Source organism: Mastigoproctus giganteus, chromosome 2, assembly GCF_048544385.1.
Source record: "Mastigoproctus giganteus isolate SK-2022 chromosome 2, ASM4854438v1, whole genome shotgun sequence".
NCBI lineage: Eukaryota > Metazoa > Arthropoda > Arachnida > Uropygi > Thelyphonidae > Mastigoproctus > Mastigoproctus giganteus.
In genome coordinates, this window is record NC_143576.1 from 139,628,735 (window position 1) to 139,651,460 (window position 22,726).

The 22,726-nt window shown below is 36.2% G+C and overlaps 1 protein-coding gene across 1 annotated transcript in view; it reads right to left on the reverse strand.

Moving 5' to 3' along the window:
• Positions 1–21,601, reverse strand: part of LOC150089607 (pseudouridylate synthase 1 homolog) — a 102,256-nt gene extending 80,655 nt beyond the window's left edge. Inside the window, exons 1-4 of the mRNA XM_090390044.1 lie at positions 21,552–21,601; positions 16,888–17,049; positions 5,191–5,303; positions 785–1,023 (exon numbers count right to left, since the gene is read on the reverse strand). Coding sequence (XP_090246170.1) covers positions 785–1,023; positions 5,191–5,303; positions 16,888–16,992 — 457 coding nt within the window. The 5' untranslated portion in view covers positions 16,993–17,049; positions 21,552–21,601. The remainder of the gene's footprint in view (positions 1–784; positions 1,024–5,190; positions 5,304–16,887; positions 17,050–21,551) is intronic.
• Between the last annotated feature and the right edge of the window lie 1,125 nt (positions 21,602–22,726).

The following is a 22,726-nucleotide window of genomic DNA, read 5'->3' on the forward strand; positions in this document are numbered from 1 at the left end:
CATTGCACCTGACAATGCATGTTGTTGTTGTGTCCAGTAGTGCAAAGTGAACAGCAGTGAGCTCTTGAACAGTGGAGGAATGTATATGGTCTAACAAATCCTCCTACACTTTGTCTGCAGCAAATGGACGAGTGCATGTGTGATGCCAATTGGAAGAAAGCTTACTTACAATTCTGATTGCTTGTTCTTTACTTTGAAGGCTTCTGACAGTTCTGGAATCATGTGGGGGTGCTTCTTGTGGCATGGTTTGGGTGTACTCATTCCATTAGAAGGAAAAGTTCATGCCAATCACTGTTTAACAGTCCTGAGTGATCTTCTTCATCCAAAGGGCAAGCATTTCTTTCATGAAGAGAGCTATCTTTCAGAGTGACAATGCTCCAATCCACAGAGCACAGGTTGTCACTGAGTGGTATAAGACTCAACCTTCTTCACATACCATGGCCATCGCAGTCACCAGATCTAAACCTAACAGAAAATCTGGTTTAGATCTGGTAATAGTCGTAAACGAGTTGCAGTTTACCCTCCCCCTTTATTCCCTCATCTTCAAAAAATCATTTCCTTTTTATTAAATATAAAAAATATTTCCTTTTTGACTTTTTATGGTACTATATCCATATTGAAAAATTGATTTTCAGATGTAGTTGACAGTCTTGAAATAAAATTACCAAAGTGGCACTCTGTTCATACAATATTTGGGTTTTGGCCATAATTATTAAAATATCTTTTGCATGCGTGTACTATAATTACATGAATAACATCCAAAAATTCATAAAACTGGGTTTACCAATTGTTCGAATTTCTGGAGGAAGATGTTTATTTATGTTGTCTACCATATCACTTAAGGAATTTAACACTGGCATTTTCAATGACACAACCTGTCTGAGAGCCGATACTCCTTTATCTGTCCTTGCAGCTCTTTGAAAATTAATTTGCTGTGGACTTTCATATTGATCTTGAGATATAACACCAGCTTTAAGCATTGCTTGCAATAAGTCTTCTTCAACAGTCTTTACTCCTGGGTTCCTGAAAAAAAAATTTCCTTAAAATAACATTTTTCCTAATATATTATAAAATACATATTGCAACATTCCCTATTAATAAATTAACAATTTAAAATAAAACCAATTTTACAAAATCTTCATTTAATACATGCTAAGATTTTATTAATTTGTTAACTGGCAAAGTGAATTATTTAATGATATTTGGATTTCGGTATTTTTAATGCAAGAATCCCCACTTTGGGATAAGAATTAAAGGGTAAGTGTTTTAAGATTGTTAAATTAAATACACACGGAACATAAGAAAAAGATGCCATAATTAAATGCCAGTCTAAAAGTTAGTATTACTAGTGGCAAACAATGCAATAAAGCAAGCTAACACAGTATCAAGGGGGTGGGAACCCTTCCCACATCACCAGTCTATCCCTTACAATAACTTGTTTAGTTCTTCATTGAATTTATACAAACTATCCACCTCTACAATTTGTTCTGGCAAACAACCATCCACTAGCTGAAGGCAAATTTCTGCACATCTATCCGGCAACCATACCACCTCAATTTGAATTTATGCTCCTTCACGAGTATAGTCTGAGCAAGAGGGTAAGGATTCCAGCAGCATTCAGCTTACCCAATCTATCCAGAGCCTAAATGCCTCATCAGATCTTTTTGCAGGTGTCTAGTCTCCAAACACTGCAATTTGCAAACCTGAAGCTTTCCTGGTAAGGGCACCCCCTTTTGCTTCCCTCATTTATTTCATTGCTCTTCTCTGCACCATTCCAACAGATCCATGTTCTTCCTAAAATGAGGCTTCCAGACCTGTATGCAGTAATAAAGATGCAGCCACTGCCTTGTACAATGGGATAATCACCTCCTTCTCCCTATTGTAAAATTCCTGTATATCACAGCCAAATCCCATGAGCTGTCTGCACTGCTCAGAGAACTTCATATCTGACTGCACAATTATCCCCAGGTCTTTTTCATTCTCCACTATCCTGAGTGTGGTACCCTACAGTTGGTATGTTAACCCAGGATTATGCTACCTATGTGAAGTATTATTGCATTTATCAATATTAAATTGCCAATTCTCAGTCCATCTGCCTGATTACTGTGATTTACCACCCTGCCAACCTTCGCATGATCAAACTCAAACATTAAGTCTAACATGCTTCATCGATATCATTAATAAATATAGAAGACAACAATGGGCCAGCACTGAAACTTGTGGTATTCCACTAATAACAATGAAGTTATTAGTGGAATACTACACAATGAAGTAGGCTTTTGTATTCAATATCATCATTCTTCTCTTTTTTGATGATTCCTCTTTACTTACTTTACTTACTTTTCTCTCTCTCTCTCTCTCTCTCTCTCTCTCTCTCTCTCTCTCTCTCTCTCTCTCTCTCTCTCTCTCTCAGGGTAACTCGGGGATTTTTTTTGGCTGGTGCAGCATAAGCTTCAGGCTTCCTTGCACAATATGGCTAATAATTATATGTAATTATTAATTTTATTTTTTCATATGGTGGTGGTGGTAGTAGTAGTAGTAAGTACCATAGAAAAAAAAACATGTAGTTTCAGCATTATTAATTTCACATTAGAAGAGTGATTAATTTGAATACTTCAAATTTATAACCATGTTCTCTTTTCATTCTTTTTCTATTTTGATATCATTTAATCAGTAAAGATAATCACAGTCAATTTGTACCTTCTTATTTCCTTCTCCCTCTTTTCTTCTTTTTATTTATATAATCTTGTTGCATAATGCAGTTAGGCCCTCCCTTTCATTTCTTTTTGTTATGTTACGTTCTTTTCAGTTAGTTTTTTTTAAAATTAGTTAACAATATGTTAATTAATATTGTTTTATAGTTTATTTTGATTTAATATGTTTGATTATTTTCTTTAGTAATTTTATTTTGCATATTTGCATTTATTTATTTATTTGTTTCAGTTTAGTCAATTTACCATTGGTTGACATCAAAATTTACATTTTGTGTGTTTGGTCCTTATGTTAAACCAGTGGTTTTTGACCCTCTTTTAACAATGGCACCCCTAAGTAATTTATTTTATTTTGTGGCATCCCAACTCAATTTTCTGCCTGTTAGATCCGATTCTCTCCCTGTGTATGTATATATATGTATGTATGTAGCAATGATAGATCTGATAAAGTTTGATAGAGGTGCATAGATGGAAGTGAAAAATACACAAAGTGCCAAAGACTAAAAGGGTGAGGATAGCAGAAAAATGAAGTATTGTAGGTTTGTAAAAAGAGAGAAAGAATGTGAATATCCTATATGTTATAATGAATTAAGAATATGTTATGTTATATGTTATGAGGAATCTCATAACACGAGTTATGAGATTCCTCATAACATAATCTCATGTTATGAGGAATCTTATATGAATATCCTATATGTTATAATGAATTGAGAATATGTTATGTTATATGTTATGAGGAATCTTAATTCATCATAACATATAGGATATTCACATTCTTTCTCTCTTTTTACAAACCTACAATACTTCATTTTTCTGCTATCCTCACCCTTTTAGTCTTTGGCACTTTGTGTATTTTTCACATCCATCCATCTATGCACCTCTATCAAACTTTTGCATCTTTTACTGCTGCTTTGCATGCTTTGGTGCATCTGTCATATCATATCCAACTCATTTATATTTTATGCACCTCTATCAAACTTTTGCATCTTTTACTGCTGCTTTGCACGTTTTGGTGCATCTGTCATATCATATCCAACTCATTTATATTTTATTTTTATCTATCAACTGATACTACATGTTTAAACTCATGACAATATATTACATTTCATATATATTATTGATAAAAATAATAGGATATAATGATATAACTGAACGTCTAAGGAAGAAAGAAAAGGTATTAATTTATTAAACTGGATTATGGATCCAGGGCACTACTAGTTAGAGCAGAAATACCCAGAAATCATAATGAAATATAGACAATTGTATATTGGGTAGTGGGGCTGACCTGTCAAGTGTAATTACAATGGAATAAATTGAGAATGCCTGTAAGGTAAAAGCAGACTATCTGAAATTAAACGAAGTTAAGATAAAAATAAAAATAATAATAAAAATGGTACAAAAGTAGACAAAGTGGCTGATAGTTCTCTGTATATTTATTGAAGTAATCCTGAGTGGGGGGAAGGTATTTGTTTAATTGCTTACTTCTCCGTCACATGAGCACGGTTCACCTTGACCAATTCACATCTTACCCCCCCCTCCATTCAGGGTTACTTCAATAAATATACAGAGAACTATAGGCCACTTCTTTGGTCTCCAATACAGCCCTGTCTAGTCCAACAGTAAGTCGTCAAAACCTGACATTATTCTTGCAACTTAAGATTACACATTCTTTACTTTGTTTAATTCTCAAATGGGACGCCTTGCCTTCACTCAAACTTTTATTCAATTTTCTTAAACAAAATTGTTATTATTATTTTAGCATAATTATGCATTTTATCCTTATTTATTTATTTTTGAGTTAGTTTTCTTTTTGGTCTCTGTCGGGTCGGCTATGATGTATATGCTTCGTACATGTACATCATAACAGAAACAGAGACCGTGCTTATTGCTGTGGCTCCTACGGTTTTGGCTGCTGATCCCAGAAGGCATAGTTAAAGTCCTAGGAACTACAGAATTAGGTACCATTTTTATTATTATTTTTATTTTTATGTTAATCTTAATTTCATTTAATTTCAGGCAGTGAAATTAAATGAAGTTTATTATCAATCATTACTACTTTATATCAGTGTTTCTCAACCTTTTTGTTGCTTTGGCACACTTTTAAAGATGCTAAAGTTTTGCAGCACACTACACTCACTTATACTCATATATTCACAAAGAGGAAGTTATTTCTGTTGGGTATATTTAATGATACACTTATTATTTGTGTAGTACAGGTGACAGATCTAGTATTATGAATCAAAAATCGACACCACACTGACCACTGGGAGGTGCTCAGATCAGCCTAGCGTAAATAAATGAATTTTTTGTTTGAATTAATTTTTGTTATAAAAATTGGATTTGTAATTTTTTTTTTATTTGCATTTTCCACAACACACTTAAAGCATACTCGTGGCACACAGGTTGAGAAATACTGCCTTATATAAAATAAATTTATATATATTCAGAGTGGTAGTAGTAATTAAATTGCAGTATTTACCTCTGCATCCCTAAATATCCTTTTCCTGAATAACAGAGCAACATAGCCATCTTTTTTAATTTCTTTCTTTTTGAATGTACAACACAAATTATTCTATCAGATTCACATTCACCCTAGATGATATAAAATATAATATTCTTACATATTATAGTAAAAGTGAAATGTACAATTATAAAAGTATAATAATATCACCAATCAATAATCAATTGTATCATAAAATGTTACTATTGACAGAAATGCAAGAAATACAAATATGAGAGGTCAGGAAAAAAGTGCAATAGCACCAATTCTTTGAGTGAACCACAAAGTCTGTGACTGCTAAATACAATATGATTAATTTTTTTTTTTTTTTATGAAAACCCCAAACACGAAAGGTATCAAAACCTATAGTACTTAGTACCGTGCATGGGTTGAAGGAGAAGTATGGGGGGGGATGCTGGAAACTTTGCTCTAGAGACTGAACATGGGTTTCACCACTTGAAGCCTCCAATAAGCAAAGTGGTGGTATTTCACCGGTTGATGAAAGTCATCTACCATTAATGATTCTATTCACGATTTATTGTAAACTACTCTGACTTAGTGGTTGTGCCAGAGTATAAACAAGAACACTTTTTTTTAAAAACACTTTTATACTGGTTTAGACTAAAGATTATACAAAGATATAAATGGTTATTATAAAATATAGTGAAAATTTTTAAAATTTATTTCAAAATTTTCAGTTTAATACATATATGCTACAACATTATTTCTGGAAAAACCTAAAATTTATTTTTTATACACCTGGAAAATTTCAAAGTAAAATAAAGTGGGAGGCTCCATGGATCATTCTAGAAATATCTATGTTATATGAGTTACTAAACTATCTTTTTTGTCAAGTGATATGATAAAAATTCATATAAACTATTAGAAAAATTTCACATAGTAAGACAGAAATCACACAGAAATTTCACAGTAAGACAAGGACAAACTTTCGCACACAAGTTTGTCCTTGGACTTAACAAATAATAAAAGTCTAACACAGGGTTTGACAAATAGTCACAATGGTGGTCTGGTTACTAATGTTTCCTGAGTGAGTCTAGTGGCTGAGAGGTTGAGCTGTGGTCCTTTGTTTTATGATTGCTGGTCTGTATCTCAGAAAGACTGGCCCAATTTTTGACAGAGATACAGTACAATGTATTCTTAGTATGAATGCTAAACTATCAAGAGAATTATTTTAAGGAATAAATCTTATTAGCTTAAGCAACATGATGGAGAATAATGGCCCAAACAATCATACCCAGTTTTCATTACGATAATGCAAAATTGGAGAGCATTTATTAATTTTTTTTTTCAACATCAATAAAAAATAATAAACATTCAAAGATTATTCATCATGAAAAAAATTTATACTGTTCATCTTAATGGAGCTTTGTTATCATGAATGATGGACATAAGTTGAGTGTTTGTAACTCAAGGAGTGATCTGGTCAATTATCATCTCTTGTGATTTTGATTGATGTTGATTTGATATGCCGTTAACAGTTAATATATCATTTTGTAATTAATTTTTATTAAACCTGTGAAGATTAAAAATTACTCAAATTTATTTACTGATTAACTTTTATCTTTGTGTTAAATTATAACACAAAGATAAAAGTTAATCAGTAAATAAATTTGAGTAATTTTTAATCTTCACAGGTTTAATAATGAATGGACCATTCAATACCAGTTTGAGTCTCACTGATGTTGGTTGTTGTTGTTATTTGTTGTTGTTATTTGGTTTTTAGGAGCATTAGCAACTAAGGCCATATTGCTCCGGGATATGCAGTGGTCATTCCCTGAATGACCTTTCCGCATCCTCCATATTTGGTGGTGACGGGCTAGAACCCCGGTCTAATCAAGAAGCGTATGTTACGCACTGCTGCTCCTTCCCACCTGGCTACGGAGGCGCCTCTGATGTTGGTGGCGTTAGGAAGTTGGCATTACATAAATTCAATGCTCACAAGTGCAGTAAAGCGGTATTACACCTCATCACAGTACTTAAATTTACTACATCATGGCTGTTCCAGAGGATCTATTTTTAATTGGTGACAACTTCTGAGAGTGGTGACTGGATGTTGAACAATTTTGTTGTTCAAGACCCAGATACCACTAACAGGGTCTAACAGGGATTTTATTTATCTTGGAAAAAGGTATCTTATTAACAGGGTTGATAAGACATAACATCCTTTAAAGATTACAGTTATATCACTATGGATATAATCTGGATATCTCGATATCCCTATTTGTATAACTTGTTATATCTCCATGTGCAAAGTCTAAAAACTGTGCCTAATATACCAAGGTTAATACCCATATGTGGGGTACTTCCGCAGCCAGGTGGACAGGAGCAGCAGTGCGTAGCACACACTTCTTGGTTAGACCAGGGTTTGAACCCGTGACCACCAAATACGGAGGATGAGGAAAGGTCAGGGAATGACCACCACATATCCCTGGAGCAATATGGCCTTAGTTGCTAATGCTCCTAAAAACCAAATAACAACAACCCATATGTGTATCAACAGGCAGAGGTCAAGGTGTGTGTGTGGCATCAAATGGTCAGCCCCCTAAGCCACCCAATGAGCTTACTGGAGACTTGCAGTAGTGAAAAACATGTTTGGTCTCCAGAACAAAGCTCTAGCACCTCCCCTATCTCTATCTCTTCTATCATGAAGAATGGGTCATGTCTGCTGAAGATGTGTGGGCATCATTGTGAGATTCAACAGTGCTTATGTTTTGAGAGTACAGCTTTAAAATGAATTTTGCAGGTAAGACACTATATAATCTACCAAACTGAACATATTGGTAACACTTTAGGAGGGATTCAGATAAGTCAGTCTTGCAGCCTCTTACTCAACAGCTGTGAATGAAGGTTGTCATAGAGGGTATGAAGACAGCGCATTGCCAAGGCTGTTTTATTAAAAAGATGGGTGCATTTTTGTTGTATATCAAGTCTTTCATTGCAGCTTAGTCTGTTCCTGTACCAGTAGTCCAGCTCTATTTATAGGCCTGAGGAGGGGTTCAGCAGAACCTTGAAATACAGTCAACTGTATTAAGCATAAATTGATGTGATAACACTTCAATAAACTTGTATCAAGCATTTTTTACCTCATATGACCACCATAGCTGAGTGCATGACATTCTGTACTTTTTGTAATGTTTACAACTGAAGAAGGGCATCCTCTGTCTGAAAGCTATTGTGATGTGTTACTTTTATCTTATTTTAAGTTGTCCCCAAGTTTATTAAAGAAAATTTTTACTCCAAACTTGTTTTATATTATTATCCATTTTCTCAGCGATACTACATTATTATATATTTAATATGAATCCTGAGAACACAGGCCTGTTTCCATTCAAGTCCATTGTCATCAAGCATCAACCTTCAAACCAGACACAGTGCTAAAGTTATAATTCCTTGTGTTTGGAGTCACTATACATTAATAATAATAATAATAAAAGGTTAATGAATAGCACTATGACAATTTTTTTACATTAAACCATCTCTCTCTCTATATATATATATATAAAATCCATCTGATTTTATATACATCTAGGCATACTGTTTCTATATAGAGGCACTCCCTGACTTACGCAATACTTGACTTCCATAAATTTGTCTTTACACAAGTTTTTGCTGGCCAGTGCATACTTAAAAAAATCATGGAAACACATTTTGCATCCCGTAGGAATAAATGGTGGTATTGTGAAAACATCACGATGTGGAACCCAATAACACATTGTTTTTTTGGTAATTCATTCCAAGACCTCAGAAGTTGAAATTTTTGTTATATAACTATTTATCTCTCTAAAAGATCATTTTTATAATGGAGGACTACCCTTGCATCGTTATCATATGTTCCATTATTATTATTATTGGCCTTATGATGCAAGGAAGCCTGAGGCTCATGCTGCTCAAGCCAAAAGAAAAAAAATTCTTAAGTTACCCTGAGAGATATTTGTTATTTGGTTTCTAGGAGCATTTACAACTAAGGCCATACTGCTCCAGGAATATGCGGTGGTCATTCCCTGACCTTTCCGCATCCTCCATATTTGGTGGTCACAGGCTCGAACCCCGGTCTAATCAAGCATATGCTATGCACTGCTGCTCCTGCCCATGGAGGGCCAATCCTGAGAGAGAGAGAGAGAGAGGGGAAGGAAGGAATCATCAAGAAAGAGAAGAATGACGATATCCACCTCAGGACCCTGGGTTTGCCAAGCCTATACTCACCAAATGTGAGCCCCTGGGGTTTATAAGAATCAATTTTGAATAGGTTTGTTGATATTTTTCTACAGAACATTTCTGGAGGTGACGACCATAAAATAATAAAAACAATTTGCACTTTATAATTTATTGGGTTTTTCTGTTAGTGCAATCTATTATAAAAGGGTAGTAAACTTGATCTTACTGCATTTGCGATAATCCCGATAACCGGAATTGTGTGGGTTTTTACGTTATTATGGTGACGTGTGTTCCCCTTCGCTGAAATCTTCAATCATATAAGAAACATTAATAAATTTTTAGAATCTTCTCTTCATTTCTAATTACTTATTACAGTGATGAAGGGAAAGCGACCAAAGGAAAGTGCAAGTGGTGGCAGAGCTAGGAAACAAAACAAACTTTGATTTATAAATGAAGATGAAAATAATTTCCCTCGAAGAAATTAATATGAGGGGCCCATCAGGCTCTCAGCTGCCCAGCTCAACTGCTGAGCTCACTCCAGTGCATTAGGAAACACAAAGGTAATCTCCAAAGTAGAATGAGCTGGTCTGAAAGAAACTAGTTATTGTTGGTGACTCTATTGTCAGGGAGACGGGGGAATATACTATGCAAGAAGGATAGGTGGAACAGGACCAGGGTATGTCTGCCAGGGGCAAAAGTTCATGACGTTGTAGAGCAAATATCATCTTTTAAGGACACAAAAGGTGATACCGTTGTATACATTAGAACTAATGACATTAAGAGTAAGAGATCTGCAGATTTACTCAACAAGTACAGGTCAACGTTGAAAAAAGTCGCGAATTAGGGTTGAATGGGAAAGTGTCTGCAATTGTGCCCAGACACGATAGGAGGGAGTATATGATGAGAGCCTTTTTGATCAATTCGGCCCTGGAGAGATTGTGCAAAGCTCAAGGAGCAGAATTTTTTTCAGCCTGGTCTGTGCTTGTTGACAGGAGAGACTGCTTCTACAGGGATAGGGTACACTTAAATAGAAAGGGTGCAAAGAATATTTGCTGATGCTATTGAGGCAGTGTTGGGGGGTCAGAAATCTGCTAGCTTCGGGGGGATACACAGACTAAAAGGTTAACAGTGGCTGCAGGCAGAGGCAAAAGTGATTCTTGCACTCACTGCTTCTATTAGATTGAGCAGCAGCCTGGAAAGCAAGGCAATGGAGATTTCCAAGGACTGCTGGGAGTCATAGTTGAACAAATAAATACATGGGCTCTGTTAGAGTAACTAAGAGTAGAAACAGGAGCATATATACTTGCATGTACACCAATGCTATGAGTATAGTTAATAAATTTGATGAGCTTGAAGTGCTAGTCAAGACATCAAAGGCAGATATTGTTGGGATATCAGAGACATGGTGTCACACAAACATAAGCAGTGCAGAATTGGAATTTGGGGAGGACAATGTGTACAGAAATGACAAACAGGACAGGAAGAGAGGAGGGGTTATGCTGTTAGTTAAGAAACACATAATCTAAGGAAGTGCATACAATGATGTTGTTGGACAATGCAATGTTGAGTCTGTTTGGTGTGACATAAGCACTGAGAAAAGATAAATGAGAGTAGGTGTGTGTTATAGATGTAATGAATCTGATGAGTATAATGAGCAATTGTGAAGGCCAGTAAATCAGAATGTCTTATAATGGAGGATTTTAACTTTCCAGATATTGACTGGAAATTGTGGGTTAGTCATTCGCACACTAGCAAGACTTTTGTGGATTTATTGGATGACTGTTTTCTACAGCAACATGTTCAAGAGGCAACCAGAGGGAGTAGTACTCTTGATCTGATTATCAGCAGTGATTATTCATGCATTAAGAATTTGCAGATAAAAGAACCACTGGGTGACAGTGACCACAATGTATCGATGTGGGAATTACTTAAAGATGTAACTACCATCAAGGCTAAAGGGTTTGTTTGTTTGTTATTTGGTTTTTAGGAGCATTAGCAATTAAGGCCATATTGCTCCGGGAAATGCGGTGGTCATTCCCTGACCTTTCCGCTTCCTCCGTATTTGGTGGTGACGGGCTCAAACCCCGGTCTAATCAAGAAGCGTGTGCTATGCACTGCTGCTCCTTCTCACCTGGCTACAGAGGCGCCCGGCTAAAGGGAAGGCTATTGCTTTCGTAAAGGTAATTACAGTGGTCTCAGACAGTTTTTAAATTCTGTACAGTGGGATCAACTGATGATGTTACCAACGTTGAATTCTAAATGGGAAGCCTTCAGGGACTTAATTTTGGAGGCTACTAGGCTTTTCATTCCAACTAAGAAATACTGTTCAAGGTTTAGGCCTAAATGGATGTCAGATGAACTAATGAGGCTTGTGGCAGAGAAGGAAAATGTATGGGATGCATATAAAGTATCAGGTGACACAGAAGCCTATGGCAGATATAAACTAGTCTGTAATCAAGTCACAAAGGAGATTAGGCAGGCAAAGGCAGATTATGAGAAATCCTTGGCAAAGGATGCAAAGAAAAACGATAAAGAGTTCTTTACTTTATGTAAACTCTAGAAGGAAAGGGATGAATCAGATTGGACCACTTAATATAGACGGGTTGACTATAGTTGATCATGCTCAGGTAGATGATAAACTGAATGAGTATTTTGCATCTACATTCACACACGAGGAGTTATTCAATGAGGGGAGTGCCAGAACTTTATCAAACTCTAACACGGAGCTAAGTGATTTTGTAATAACTGAGAGCAAAGTGGAAGAGAAATTTTTGAAGTTAAAAATAAGGAAGGCACCTGGGGTGGATGGGATCTATCCAGTTATATTACAGGAAGGCAACAAAGGAAGTAAGCAAACCCTTAGACATAATTATGAGAGCTTCCTTGGACTCAGGGGAGGTCCCCATGGACTGGAGGTGTTCAAATGTATCACCAATTCACAAAGGGCATTCAAAAGGTGACACAACTAACTATAGACCTGTTAGTTTAACTTGTGTTCCGGAGAAAATAATGGAATCACTTGTTAAAGAAGCATTGCAGCATCATCTAGACAAGACTTCAGTAATAGTTAAGACACAGCATGGGTTTGTTAAAGGGAGGTCTTGCCTGACCAATTTGATTGGATACTATGATGTGGTTACAAAGGAACTGAATGCCAAAAATAATTTTGATATTATCTACTTGGATTTCAGGAATGCTTTTGATACTGTTGCACATGGAAGACTGCTGTACAAATTGGAGCAGTATGGCATTAAGGGTAAGTTGCTACAATGGATAAAGGGATGGTTGAGTGGAAGACAACAGAGAGTGGTAATCAATGGACACTGCTCTTCGTGGAGTTCCGCAGGGTTCGGTGTTGGGTCCATTGCTGTTTTGTATATTTATCAATGATATTGATGAAGGTATATCAGTTTAATGTCTAAGTTTTCAGATGATACAAAGGTTGGCAGGGTTGTTGATGATAGTAAAGACAGTATGCTACTCCAACTGGATCTAGATAATTTGGGCAAATGGGCTGAGAAGTGGCAACTGAAGTTTAACATCGACAAATGCAAAGTACTGCATATGGGTAGCAATAACCAAAGAGAAACCTACCATAACCGAAAAAAAACCTACCAACTGTGTGGTATTACACTCAGGGAAATGGAAAGCAAAAAAAACCTGGGGGTAATTGTGCAGTGAAATATGAAGTTTGCTGAGCAGTGCAGACGGGCTGCCAGGGCAGGTCATGTAGGCTTGTCAATGATATATATGAATTTTGCAAGCAGGGACAGGGATGTGATTATCTTGTTATACAAGGCAATGGTCAGGCCACACCTAGAATACTGTGTACAGGTCTGGAGGCCTCATTTTTGGAAGGATGTAGAGTTGCTAGAACGAGTACAAAAAAGGGCAACAAGATTGGTGAGGAGAACAAAGTGGTGCTCTTACGAAGAAAGGCAACAGGATTGGTGAGGGGAACAAAGGGGTGCTCTTACGAAGAAAGGCTTAAGTTCTGCAAATTGTTGCGCCTGGAGAGTAGGCACCTGCGAGGTGATCTGATTGAGGTGTATAAGACCTTAAATGGACTGAGCAAGCTGAATGCTGATGGGATTCTTGCTCAGATTAAGAACCTGAGGGGGCACAGATTCAAATTGAGGAAAGACAATTGTAGAATAGATGTGCAGAGATTTGACTTTAGCTAGCGGATAGTTCATTGGTGTTCCACCAATCAACTATCCGCTAGCTAAAGTCTTCCACAAAAAAAGACTTCCATCTTTTTTTGTGGAAGTTTATAGCCTAAATAAATTTAAGGTTGAGCTGGACAGGCATTTGGAACAAATAGAGGGGGTGAAATGGGAGGGGTTTTTTTTGGCTGATGCTGCATAAGCTTGTTTTCTTGCATCATATGCCTCTGCTAATGCTAATGATTAAGAAGTAAGAAGCAGGACAAAGTTTGTCATCTACTGCATGGGAATTAGGTCTTGCTGATTCAACAGTGAATGCTCTTTCAAAGGACAGTGTGCATATAAAAGAACACGTTAAAGGGTCAACGTATTTAAGATTAACAGTGATCACAAAGCAACGTTCAGGTGCTATATCGAAGAAGGAAAAGCTATTAATAATATGGATGGAAAACCAGATTCAGAAGCGAGTGCCCCTGAGTCTAATGGCCATTCAAGCAAAAGCAACAAGCATTTATGGAGATATTCAGGATAAGTATGGCAAACAACTGGTGGTCAAATAGGTTCAAGCATCATGCTGGTTTCCACAATGTTAAAGTATGCAGTGAAGTCGCCATTGACGATTCTGCAGCAGCAGAGAAATTTTGTGATGTGTTCGAAAAAACCCCTTATAAATTTTCACAGCCCTCAACCTCTGCAGCGGTGTACTTATCAGCTGGAGACGTTGATTCTGGCAATGATTCTCGAAAAGTAAAACTTGGTGACGTTACGCTGTCCCCTCCCGTTTTTTTTGTAATTTTATAATTTTGAAATTTTTGTAATTGCACACTTTTGTAATTTTTCTTACGCATGAGATAAAAAAAATTGAATAAATAATTCTATTTACATATTCGTCGAACATTTCTTTTTTGCTTCAACAAAATTCAGCAAGCATAGTTGTGAGCGCTGCATAAGCATTTAGGGAAATTCCGACTTACGTAAAATTCAACTTACGCAGAATTCCCTTGTGTAAGTCAGGGAGTGCCTGTATATTTTATACATATAGAGACAGTATGCATGTACACTATTCAGTCTATACTAAGCATAAGATGGAAAACGAATAACATTACTTCAATGTATTTTTTGTTGGTGAAATAGGTAAATTTCTTATTTATGATATCAAATTAGATTAAGATATTCCCATGCAGTCCTAGGGATAGCCTGAACAAATAAAATCATGCATCAATCCATTAATTTACTGGCAAATCATAACAAAGTGGTCACTGAGCTGTCAACAGAAAAGCAGTCTGCTAACATACCTGGGGATCAATTAAATTAGATATAAGTAAACTGCCAGCATAATAAGCTGGGTTTTCTAGTTATTTAAAATAATAACCACAATAATAATAATAAAATTATGAATGACACTTGAGTGTATTAAATAGTAATCTGAGATGTTTACGACAAAATTCTTCTGTCGTTTTTGACATGAAAAAAAAAAAAGTCTTTAGTACAAAAGTCTCTAAGTACTTATGGCATTTTTATACTTGTCCTTAAAGCCTGTGCTCTAGAGTTATCTCTTGCTTAACCTTTTCACTCTCTTATTCCATTGTTTTTTTGGCATGGAAATTTGCTCATAGCTAGTGACAAATCCCTCTTTCAATTAGCATGACATTCCAGTTACTTTAAATCTTTCCAAAGTGTTGGATAAAATTCATCAGTTTGCATTCTTTTTTAAAAAAAATCTTTTTATGTGCAAAGCAATACACTTTAAATCTTACTTGGGTGAGATGTAAAGTATTGCCTTGCACAACTTTACAAGTATCACCTAGTATAATGGGTGAGACTTGTAAACTGTGTAAACCCAGTATACTGGGTGAGATCAACTTGCACACCTAAAGGTAAACACTGACGTGTTCCTTACTGCATATTTTCCTTTATCTTTGAAGCCTGATAATAAAACTGTTTTGTATGTTCTGGTATGCAGAATAATATGTTTATGTCAAATATTTACATATTTTTACGTTGAGTTACTTTACAACCGACCTGTAACTTTTTTGCTACCTCTCTGTTTGTGCATATATGTTATTATAATAATCAATATACTCTCAATGATCACTGAATTATGACCACCTGCCTAATACGTGTTAGGCCAATGTTCACAGATAACAGCTACTATTTGCCTATGCATTGACTCAACTAGTTGTTTGAAGATGTATGTAGAGATCTGAAGCCATGCTGCCTGCAAGACTTTCTAGTGTTGGGACAGACAATGATTGCATGTCCATATACCACACTTCCCCATTCCAAAACATCCCACAGGTGTTCAACTGGATATAAGTCGGGCAAGTTTGGAGGTCAACAAAAATAGGTGATATCTTCACTGTGTTCCTCGACCACATGTGTACCTGATGACAAGAAGCATTATCATCTTGGAAGATCTCATTTCAGCCGGTAGACCTCACTAGCGAAAACTTGGTCAATACGCACCAGAGGTCCTAGTTCTTGACAGCAAAACATGCCTCATATTAAGCAACCACTGCCACCTGCCTGGATAGCAGACACCTTGCACGATGGGTCCACAGACTAGTTTTGCTTGCACCACACAAAGTCATCTGTCAGCAAGTTGCACCAGGTATTTGGACTCATCTGATCAGCACACTCGGTTTCCAGTTCTCCAGTGTCCAACCAGCATATTGTTGGCACCATAGCATTGGCCATCATTGATTGATGATCAACAGTGAGAAGGTCCACTGTGAAACCCCATACAATATCCCAAATGATAATTTGCCACACACCGAGACAGATTTTAATTTGGGATATGCTTGTATTCCCCAAACTGTATTGCGATGTCAACTGTGCAACAGTTGGCATTGCAGCATTGACATTTTCACATTAACCATGCAACGTACAATGTGCTGCACCCTTCACTCACCACGAACATCCACATTGTGCAATGTGGATGTTCGTGGTGAACATCCACATGAATGGGTTTGAATGGGTTTGACCCATTCAACGCCATTCTTTGCACACCTTAACCACAGTGGGTCATGAGTAACTGACAAGATGTACCATTTCCGACATGGAAGCACCTGACACACCATGCCTTTTGAAACTGTGATATGTCTACTATGTCCCATAACTACTACATTATCACTCTGACTTACACAATTGGATGCAAATTACCACTGCTCTAGAGTATGAAGCTATTTGGTTTTTTATACTGCAAGCTAAGTAGCATAGTCCATTATGAATGGGTTGGTCACAATTCAGTGATCACTGGGTGTACATAATAATCAATTCTATAATACCTCTAGCCTTATAAATAAATATATATATATCTATATTTAAAGATTACCTCATCTGAAATTTTTAATTTCTTTTCAGGTACTGTTTCATTCTCAATCTCTCTTTTTAATCCGTGTTTCTTCTCTTCGGATTGTATATCAGCTTCACTATTCATTTTTCAAACTTTATAGATTCAATGTTCAACAAAATGTACTGGTTTTCTTTTCAATATCTAAAGATCAGAAATCATGTGTTTTTGAGTGAAAGAAGAAAGAGGATCTCTCTATTTGAATAATAATGCTAACACACAAAAACAGTTATGGTTGAAGGAGAATGGAGAGCAACATTAACTAGCAAATGTATTGAAGGGAAGAAAAAAAAATCCACATGTTCTCACTATACAGTACTACAGCCATTTACAGAATTACAGCTGCTACAGTAATTAAATGCCATTATTATAATTTTAAATAATGGATGTGTGCACAGTGTAATGTGTGTAAATAATATTTAATAGTTTTATTTGACAACCTATATAACTTCTAAAACTTCAATATCACATAATATTATTTTTGTAAACTAGTGATTGGACTTTATAATTGGCAATAGTCTGCTGAGTATAAATCAAGAACAGAATTCTTTTCTTGATTTCTATGGACCACAGCTCACTTACTATAATATCCAGGCCCACAATTACATATGCTATGGGTTGGTCTGGTTTGTGTATAAGATTATCAACACAGAGACCAGACTAAGCCAATAGGAACATTATAAGTAAAAGGATGATCCACATAGCAGAATGCTATGTGGATCATCCCAATTTTTTTTAATAAGGAGCGGGTACCAATGCTCAGCTTACTTATTCAAAGCTTTTACAAAGTTTTGTATAAGCTTAACTTGTCCTCTGTAACAGTACAATGACTTTGTCACTTCTCTTGTTTGGAGAGGGAGATCTGGGTCTCCCTACAGGAGAATGGAAGAATTTTTAAAGGATTCTTAAATCATGGCTGTAGTCAGCTGGTCTTGAGTAGAGAGAGTAGTCACCCCTCCCATGAGTTATTCCAGGTTGTTCAGCTCACACAAATTGTGTGTAAGAGACATAATACACTAATGCAATAAGACCTACAAGTTGCTTTTTTTTTTTTTTTTTTTTGATTTGGTAGTTGTTGGCGCATCGGCTTCTGTGGCCATATTGCACCTCCCAAGGTTTTTGCAGTACTTTGATCCAAGCCCGAGGCGGGAATCGAACCCGCGACCTTTGGGTTGCCAGGCAGGCACTTTACCACCCGGCTAGCCCGGTCGGCGACAAGTTGCTGTAGTTCAATAATGGCCATTCATCAACTATGTAATGTATTGATTTCTAGCTGCTCATTCACACAAAAAAAGGGAAATATTTCATACAGCTTATACATTATCCCAAAAAAGAAATGATATTACTTTCAAGTCATCACAGATATTCCACAAATATTTATTACATTTTTACTTTTTAAGGCATCAGTGGTTATGTCCCCCCCAAAAAACTAATAAGCAAGGTCATGCGGCACCTGATATGTGCCTAAATTTCTTTTTTATTTCTGAAACAAATTTCTGATTTTTTTTTATCACATTATTATTTTATCACATTAATATGCAATGCTTTATATTTTAATAAAAAATTTTTTTTCAAAATTTTTCATTAAAATTTTGGAGAAAAAACAAAATTTTGTGTTGTGTTGTTTACAAGTTGTTTTCAATGAAATGGGGGATATATGCCTTATCCCTGACAGTTAACTGTTTCTTATTCACTACATTCCAAATATGTCACCCAGACAACATTGCAGGGACAGAAGATGTATACCCCCTGTACTCTTGTGATATATATATGTACACTATATAAATATGATATAAATTTGTATAAATAAATACAAATATATACAAAAAAAATGCAAAACAGGAAACGTGAATGAAAAATTGATGTGAAAAATTATTTGATATTTCAGACTTCTATGCATTGTAATGAATTTACTTTGATAATGGCTAGGATTCACATTATTTTCAGCTTTTAGTAACACACACACATACAAGATCAATAACAACGAATTCCTTTATAATACACTTATATTCTCGTACAACTTTTTAATAGTAACAGTTGCACTGTCAACCATTTTAACAAACTGTAGTCTTAGTTTATAAATTCCTCCCAATGGGACCAATTGATAATGTTTCCAACTTCAAATCCTAAATGGAGGGAATTCAGGGAAGTACTTGCAGAAGTTACTAAGCCTTTTATACCAAAAAAGAGATACTAGTCAAGATTTGGACCTAGATGTCAGATGAATTGATGAAACTAATGGTAGAGAAGAAAAATGCAGAGAATGATTATAAATTAGAAGGCCACACGGAATCCTACATAAAGCACAAACTAGTCTGCAGTGATGTCACTAAGGGAGAATTTAGGCAAGTTAAGGGAGATCATGAGGGGTCCTTGGCTAAGAATGCAAAGAATTCCTTGCTTATGTTAACACTAGAAGGAAAGGGATGAACAAAACTGACCCACTAGATAACACTGGTGATCTATTGATGATCCTGTTCAGGTTGCTGACAAACTAAATAAATATTTTGCAAGTCACTGCTATGGATAAAAGGACAGCTGAGAAGCAGAAGGTGAGGGCAGTTATAAATTGGCACTGCTTTTCTTGGACTAATGTTATTAGTGGAGCCCATGAAGGTTCAGTTCTGGGCTCGTTACTATCTACAATGATCATTAACAATACTGATAAAGGTTCGTTGGTTGTTTTCGGATTTTATGGCACATTAGTGTCTAAGGCTATAATACGCCAAGTCAAACTGATAAAGGAATAACACACTAATTGTCTAAGTTTGCAGATGATAAAAAGATTGGCAGGATGGTTAATGGTAGGAATCAAGGCACACTAGTTCATTAAGACCCATATATATTAGACAGTTGGACTGAGAAGTGGCAAATTGAGGTTTAACACTCGTAAATGCAAGGTACTGCATATGGGCAGCAGGAATCCCAGAATAACATAGCAATACAATTACCTCTAGGTCTTGTTCATTCTCCACCATACTGAGTGGTTGAGAATGAAAGAGACCTAAAGGTAATCATACAGTACAACATGACATTCTCTGAGCAGTGCGGATAGCCTGCTAGAACAGCTCATGGGGTAAATGATATACAGGAACTCTACCAGCAAAGGCACAAGATGATTATCCCATTATACAGGGTGCTCTTGAAATTGAAGTCATTATTTATTGAGGGAATGATTTATTAAAATACAAGAAGGGTCTACATTCAGTTTGAAAATAGCAATGGTTTTGAGTTGGAGCATTAAACAAATTAGTGAAATCATTTCTGCTTCTAGCATTTTGTGGATAAAGAGTAAATTTATGAAAAGCAATCATTATGAAAAAGCTTACTTTAATTAGAAATGTTTTAATTATTACTAACTATCTGAATAACGCTACTTGTAGTGTACACGGTTATCAATAAATCCAAAACAATAAACGTTTGTTGATTAAAATTTAGTTATGAATGGACAAGGAAACTCAATTCTTTTAATGCACACCAGCAGTAAAAGAATTTTATTAGTAATGCAATCAAGCTGAAGCCAGATCAAAAGAAATAGCACAAAAGATGTTCGAAATGAAATAAGTGCCCCGTGACAATAGGCAGACTTCAACACATTGTGATGAAGGAATCCCGCATACGTGCAAGTAGCACTGTACCATTTTTAATAACAGCTTCGTGGATGCGATTCAACAAGTCATCTCAGTTGTTTATCTCTGTGGTGGTGTTGTGTGTTGTGTTATCTTATGCAAGGCAGCCCCTAAGTGTTAGTTTATATATCAGTGGTGTAAACAATTTGTTTCATGTATCCCTCAACACACATAAATATGCAATGGATTCAGGTAACGATCACTAAAGAATGTTATTTGTCGCCAAAAATGTGGAGGCAAAATGTGATACAAATATTATTAGAGGGTACTGGAATGGGTAGTATGGTTTTTTTTTTTTTTTTTTTTTTTTTGTCGATGTGTATAAGCTTGCTTTCCTGGATCATTTGCCAGTACTACTACTACCACTAAAAATAATACACTGATTTATTCCGTCACAATACACAAAAAGAGTATTAAGATGAGTTAATCTTCGTTTAACTTTTCATTAAATACGCTTGTTTATTATTACCTTTTCATGCTTAGAGATCAATAAGGCCAATAATTATAATATTGCCTATCAGAACCGATTACTCGATTCTTACCGGAACGTCCTTCCTATTTAAATTTTTTTTAAAAGTAAATTTAAACCATTTCGATTCTTACACACCCACTTACAAAAAGTGCTATTCTCATCACTAGCGTAGTTACCCTTTTTCGGGACCGGAGGATAAGAACATGTTCGGGCTCCTACTAAATTTAATGAAAATTGCAAAAAACAGGAGACAGCCAAAGCCGCCAGGGCCCGGGGAGGAAGGCAATTGCCTTGCCTGCCTACATGGTAGCTACGCCACTGATTCTCATGATCTCTGAATATGAAAATCCATGAGAATTGTTTGGTACTGTTAACATGTTACATAACTTTGACAAAAATTTGAACATTCTCTTGACAAATTTTAGCATTCTGATATCGCATTACTATCGCCAATATTCAAAGTTACAGATACCTATTGATAAGTTTTAAATTTAGAACACAAAAACAATGCAAATTAAGTTCAATAACAAAACTTAATACTGTACCTATTTAATAATCCAGTTCTCATACACATGAGCACATGTACCACACAAACTTTTCGTCAGAGGGCGTACTGCAAAATAATGATTCTTTTATCATTATCATTATTAGTATTAGCTCTGTGGTGCAAGGAAGCCAGGCTTATGCTGCACCATATAAAAAAAATTCCCTAGTTACCCTGAGAGAGAGAAAAGTAGAAGGAAATTAACAAGAAAGAGAAGAATGATGATATTCAGCTCAGGACCCACGGTGTGCTAAGCCCATACTCACATATGTGATGACAATGCAAGAAAGCAAGCTTATGCAGATCAGCCAACAAAAAAAAAAAAAAAGGAAAACCTCCCTTTTCACCCCTCCTAGGCTATTAACTTCCACAACAAAATATGGAAGTCTGTTGCACCAATCGACAACCCGCTGACTAAAGGCAAATTTCGCACATCTATTCTACAACTGTCTTTCCACAATTAGAATCTACGCCGCCTCAGGTTCTTAATCTGAGCAGGAGGAAGAAACCCATCAGTATTCAGATTGATCAACCAATTCAAGGCCTTATAGACCTCAATCAGATCATCTCGCAGGCGCCTACTCTCCAGGCACTGCAATTTTCAGAACTTAAGCCTTTCTTGTAAGAGCACCCCTTTGTTCCCCTCACCAATCTTGTTTATCCTACTTTTTACTCGTTCTAGAAACACTACACTTCCTAAAATGAGGTGTCCTGACGTGTACCCAGTACTCTAGGTGTGGCCTGACCATTGCCTTGAACAACGGGATAATCACCTCCCTGTCCCTGCTAAAAAAATTACATATCTCATTGACAAGACACCATGACCTGGCTTGGCAGGTGTCTGCACTGCTCAGTGAACTTCGTATTTGACTACACAATTACTCCTAGATCTTTCTCACTTTCCACTGCTGAGTGTCATGCCACACAGTTGGTACGTTTTCTTGGGTTATTGCTACCCATACGCAGTAATTTGCATTTGTCAATGTTAAACTTCGGTTGCCACTTCTCAGCCCATTTGCCCACCTTATCTATATCCAGTTGGAGTAGCATACTGTCTTTACTGTCGTTAACAACACTGCAAATTTTTGAATCATCTGAAAACTTAGACATTAATCCTGATATACCTTCATTAATTTCACTGAGGAATACACAAAACAACGATGGGTCCAGGATCGA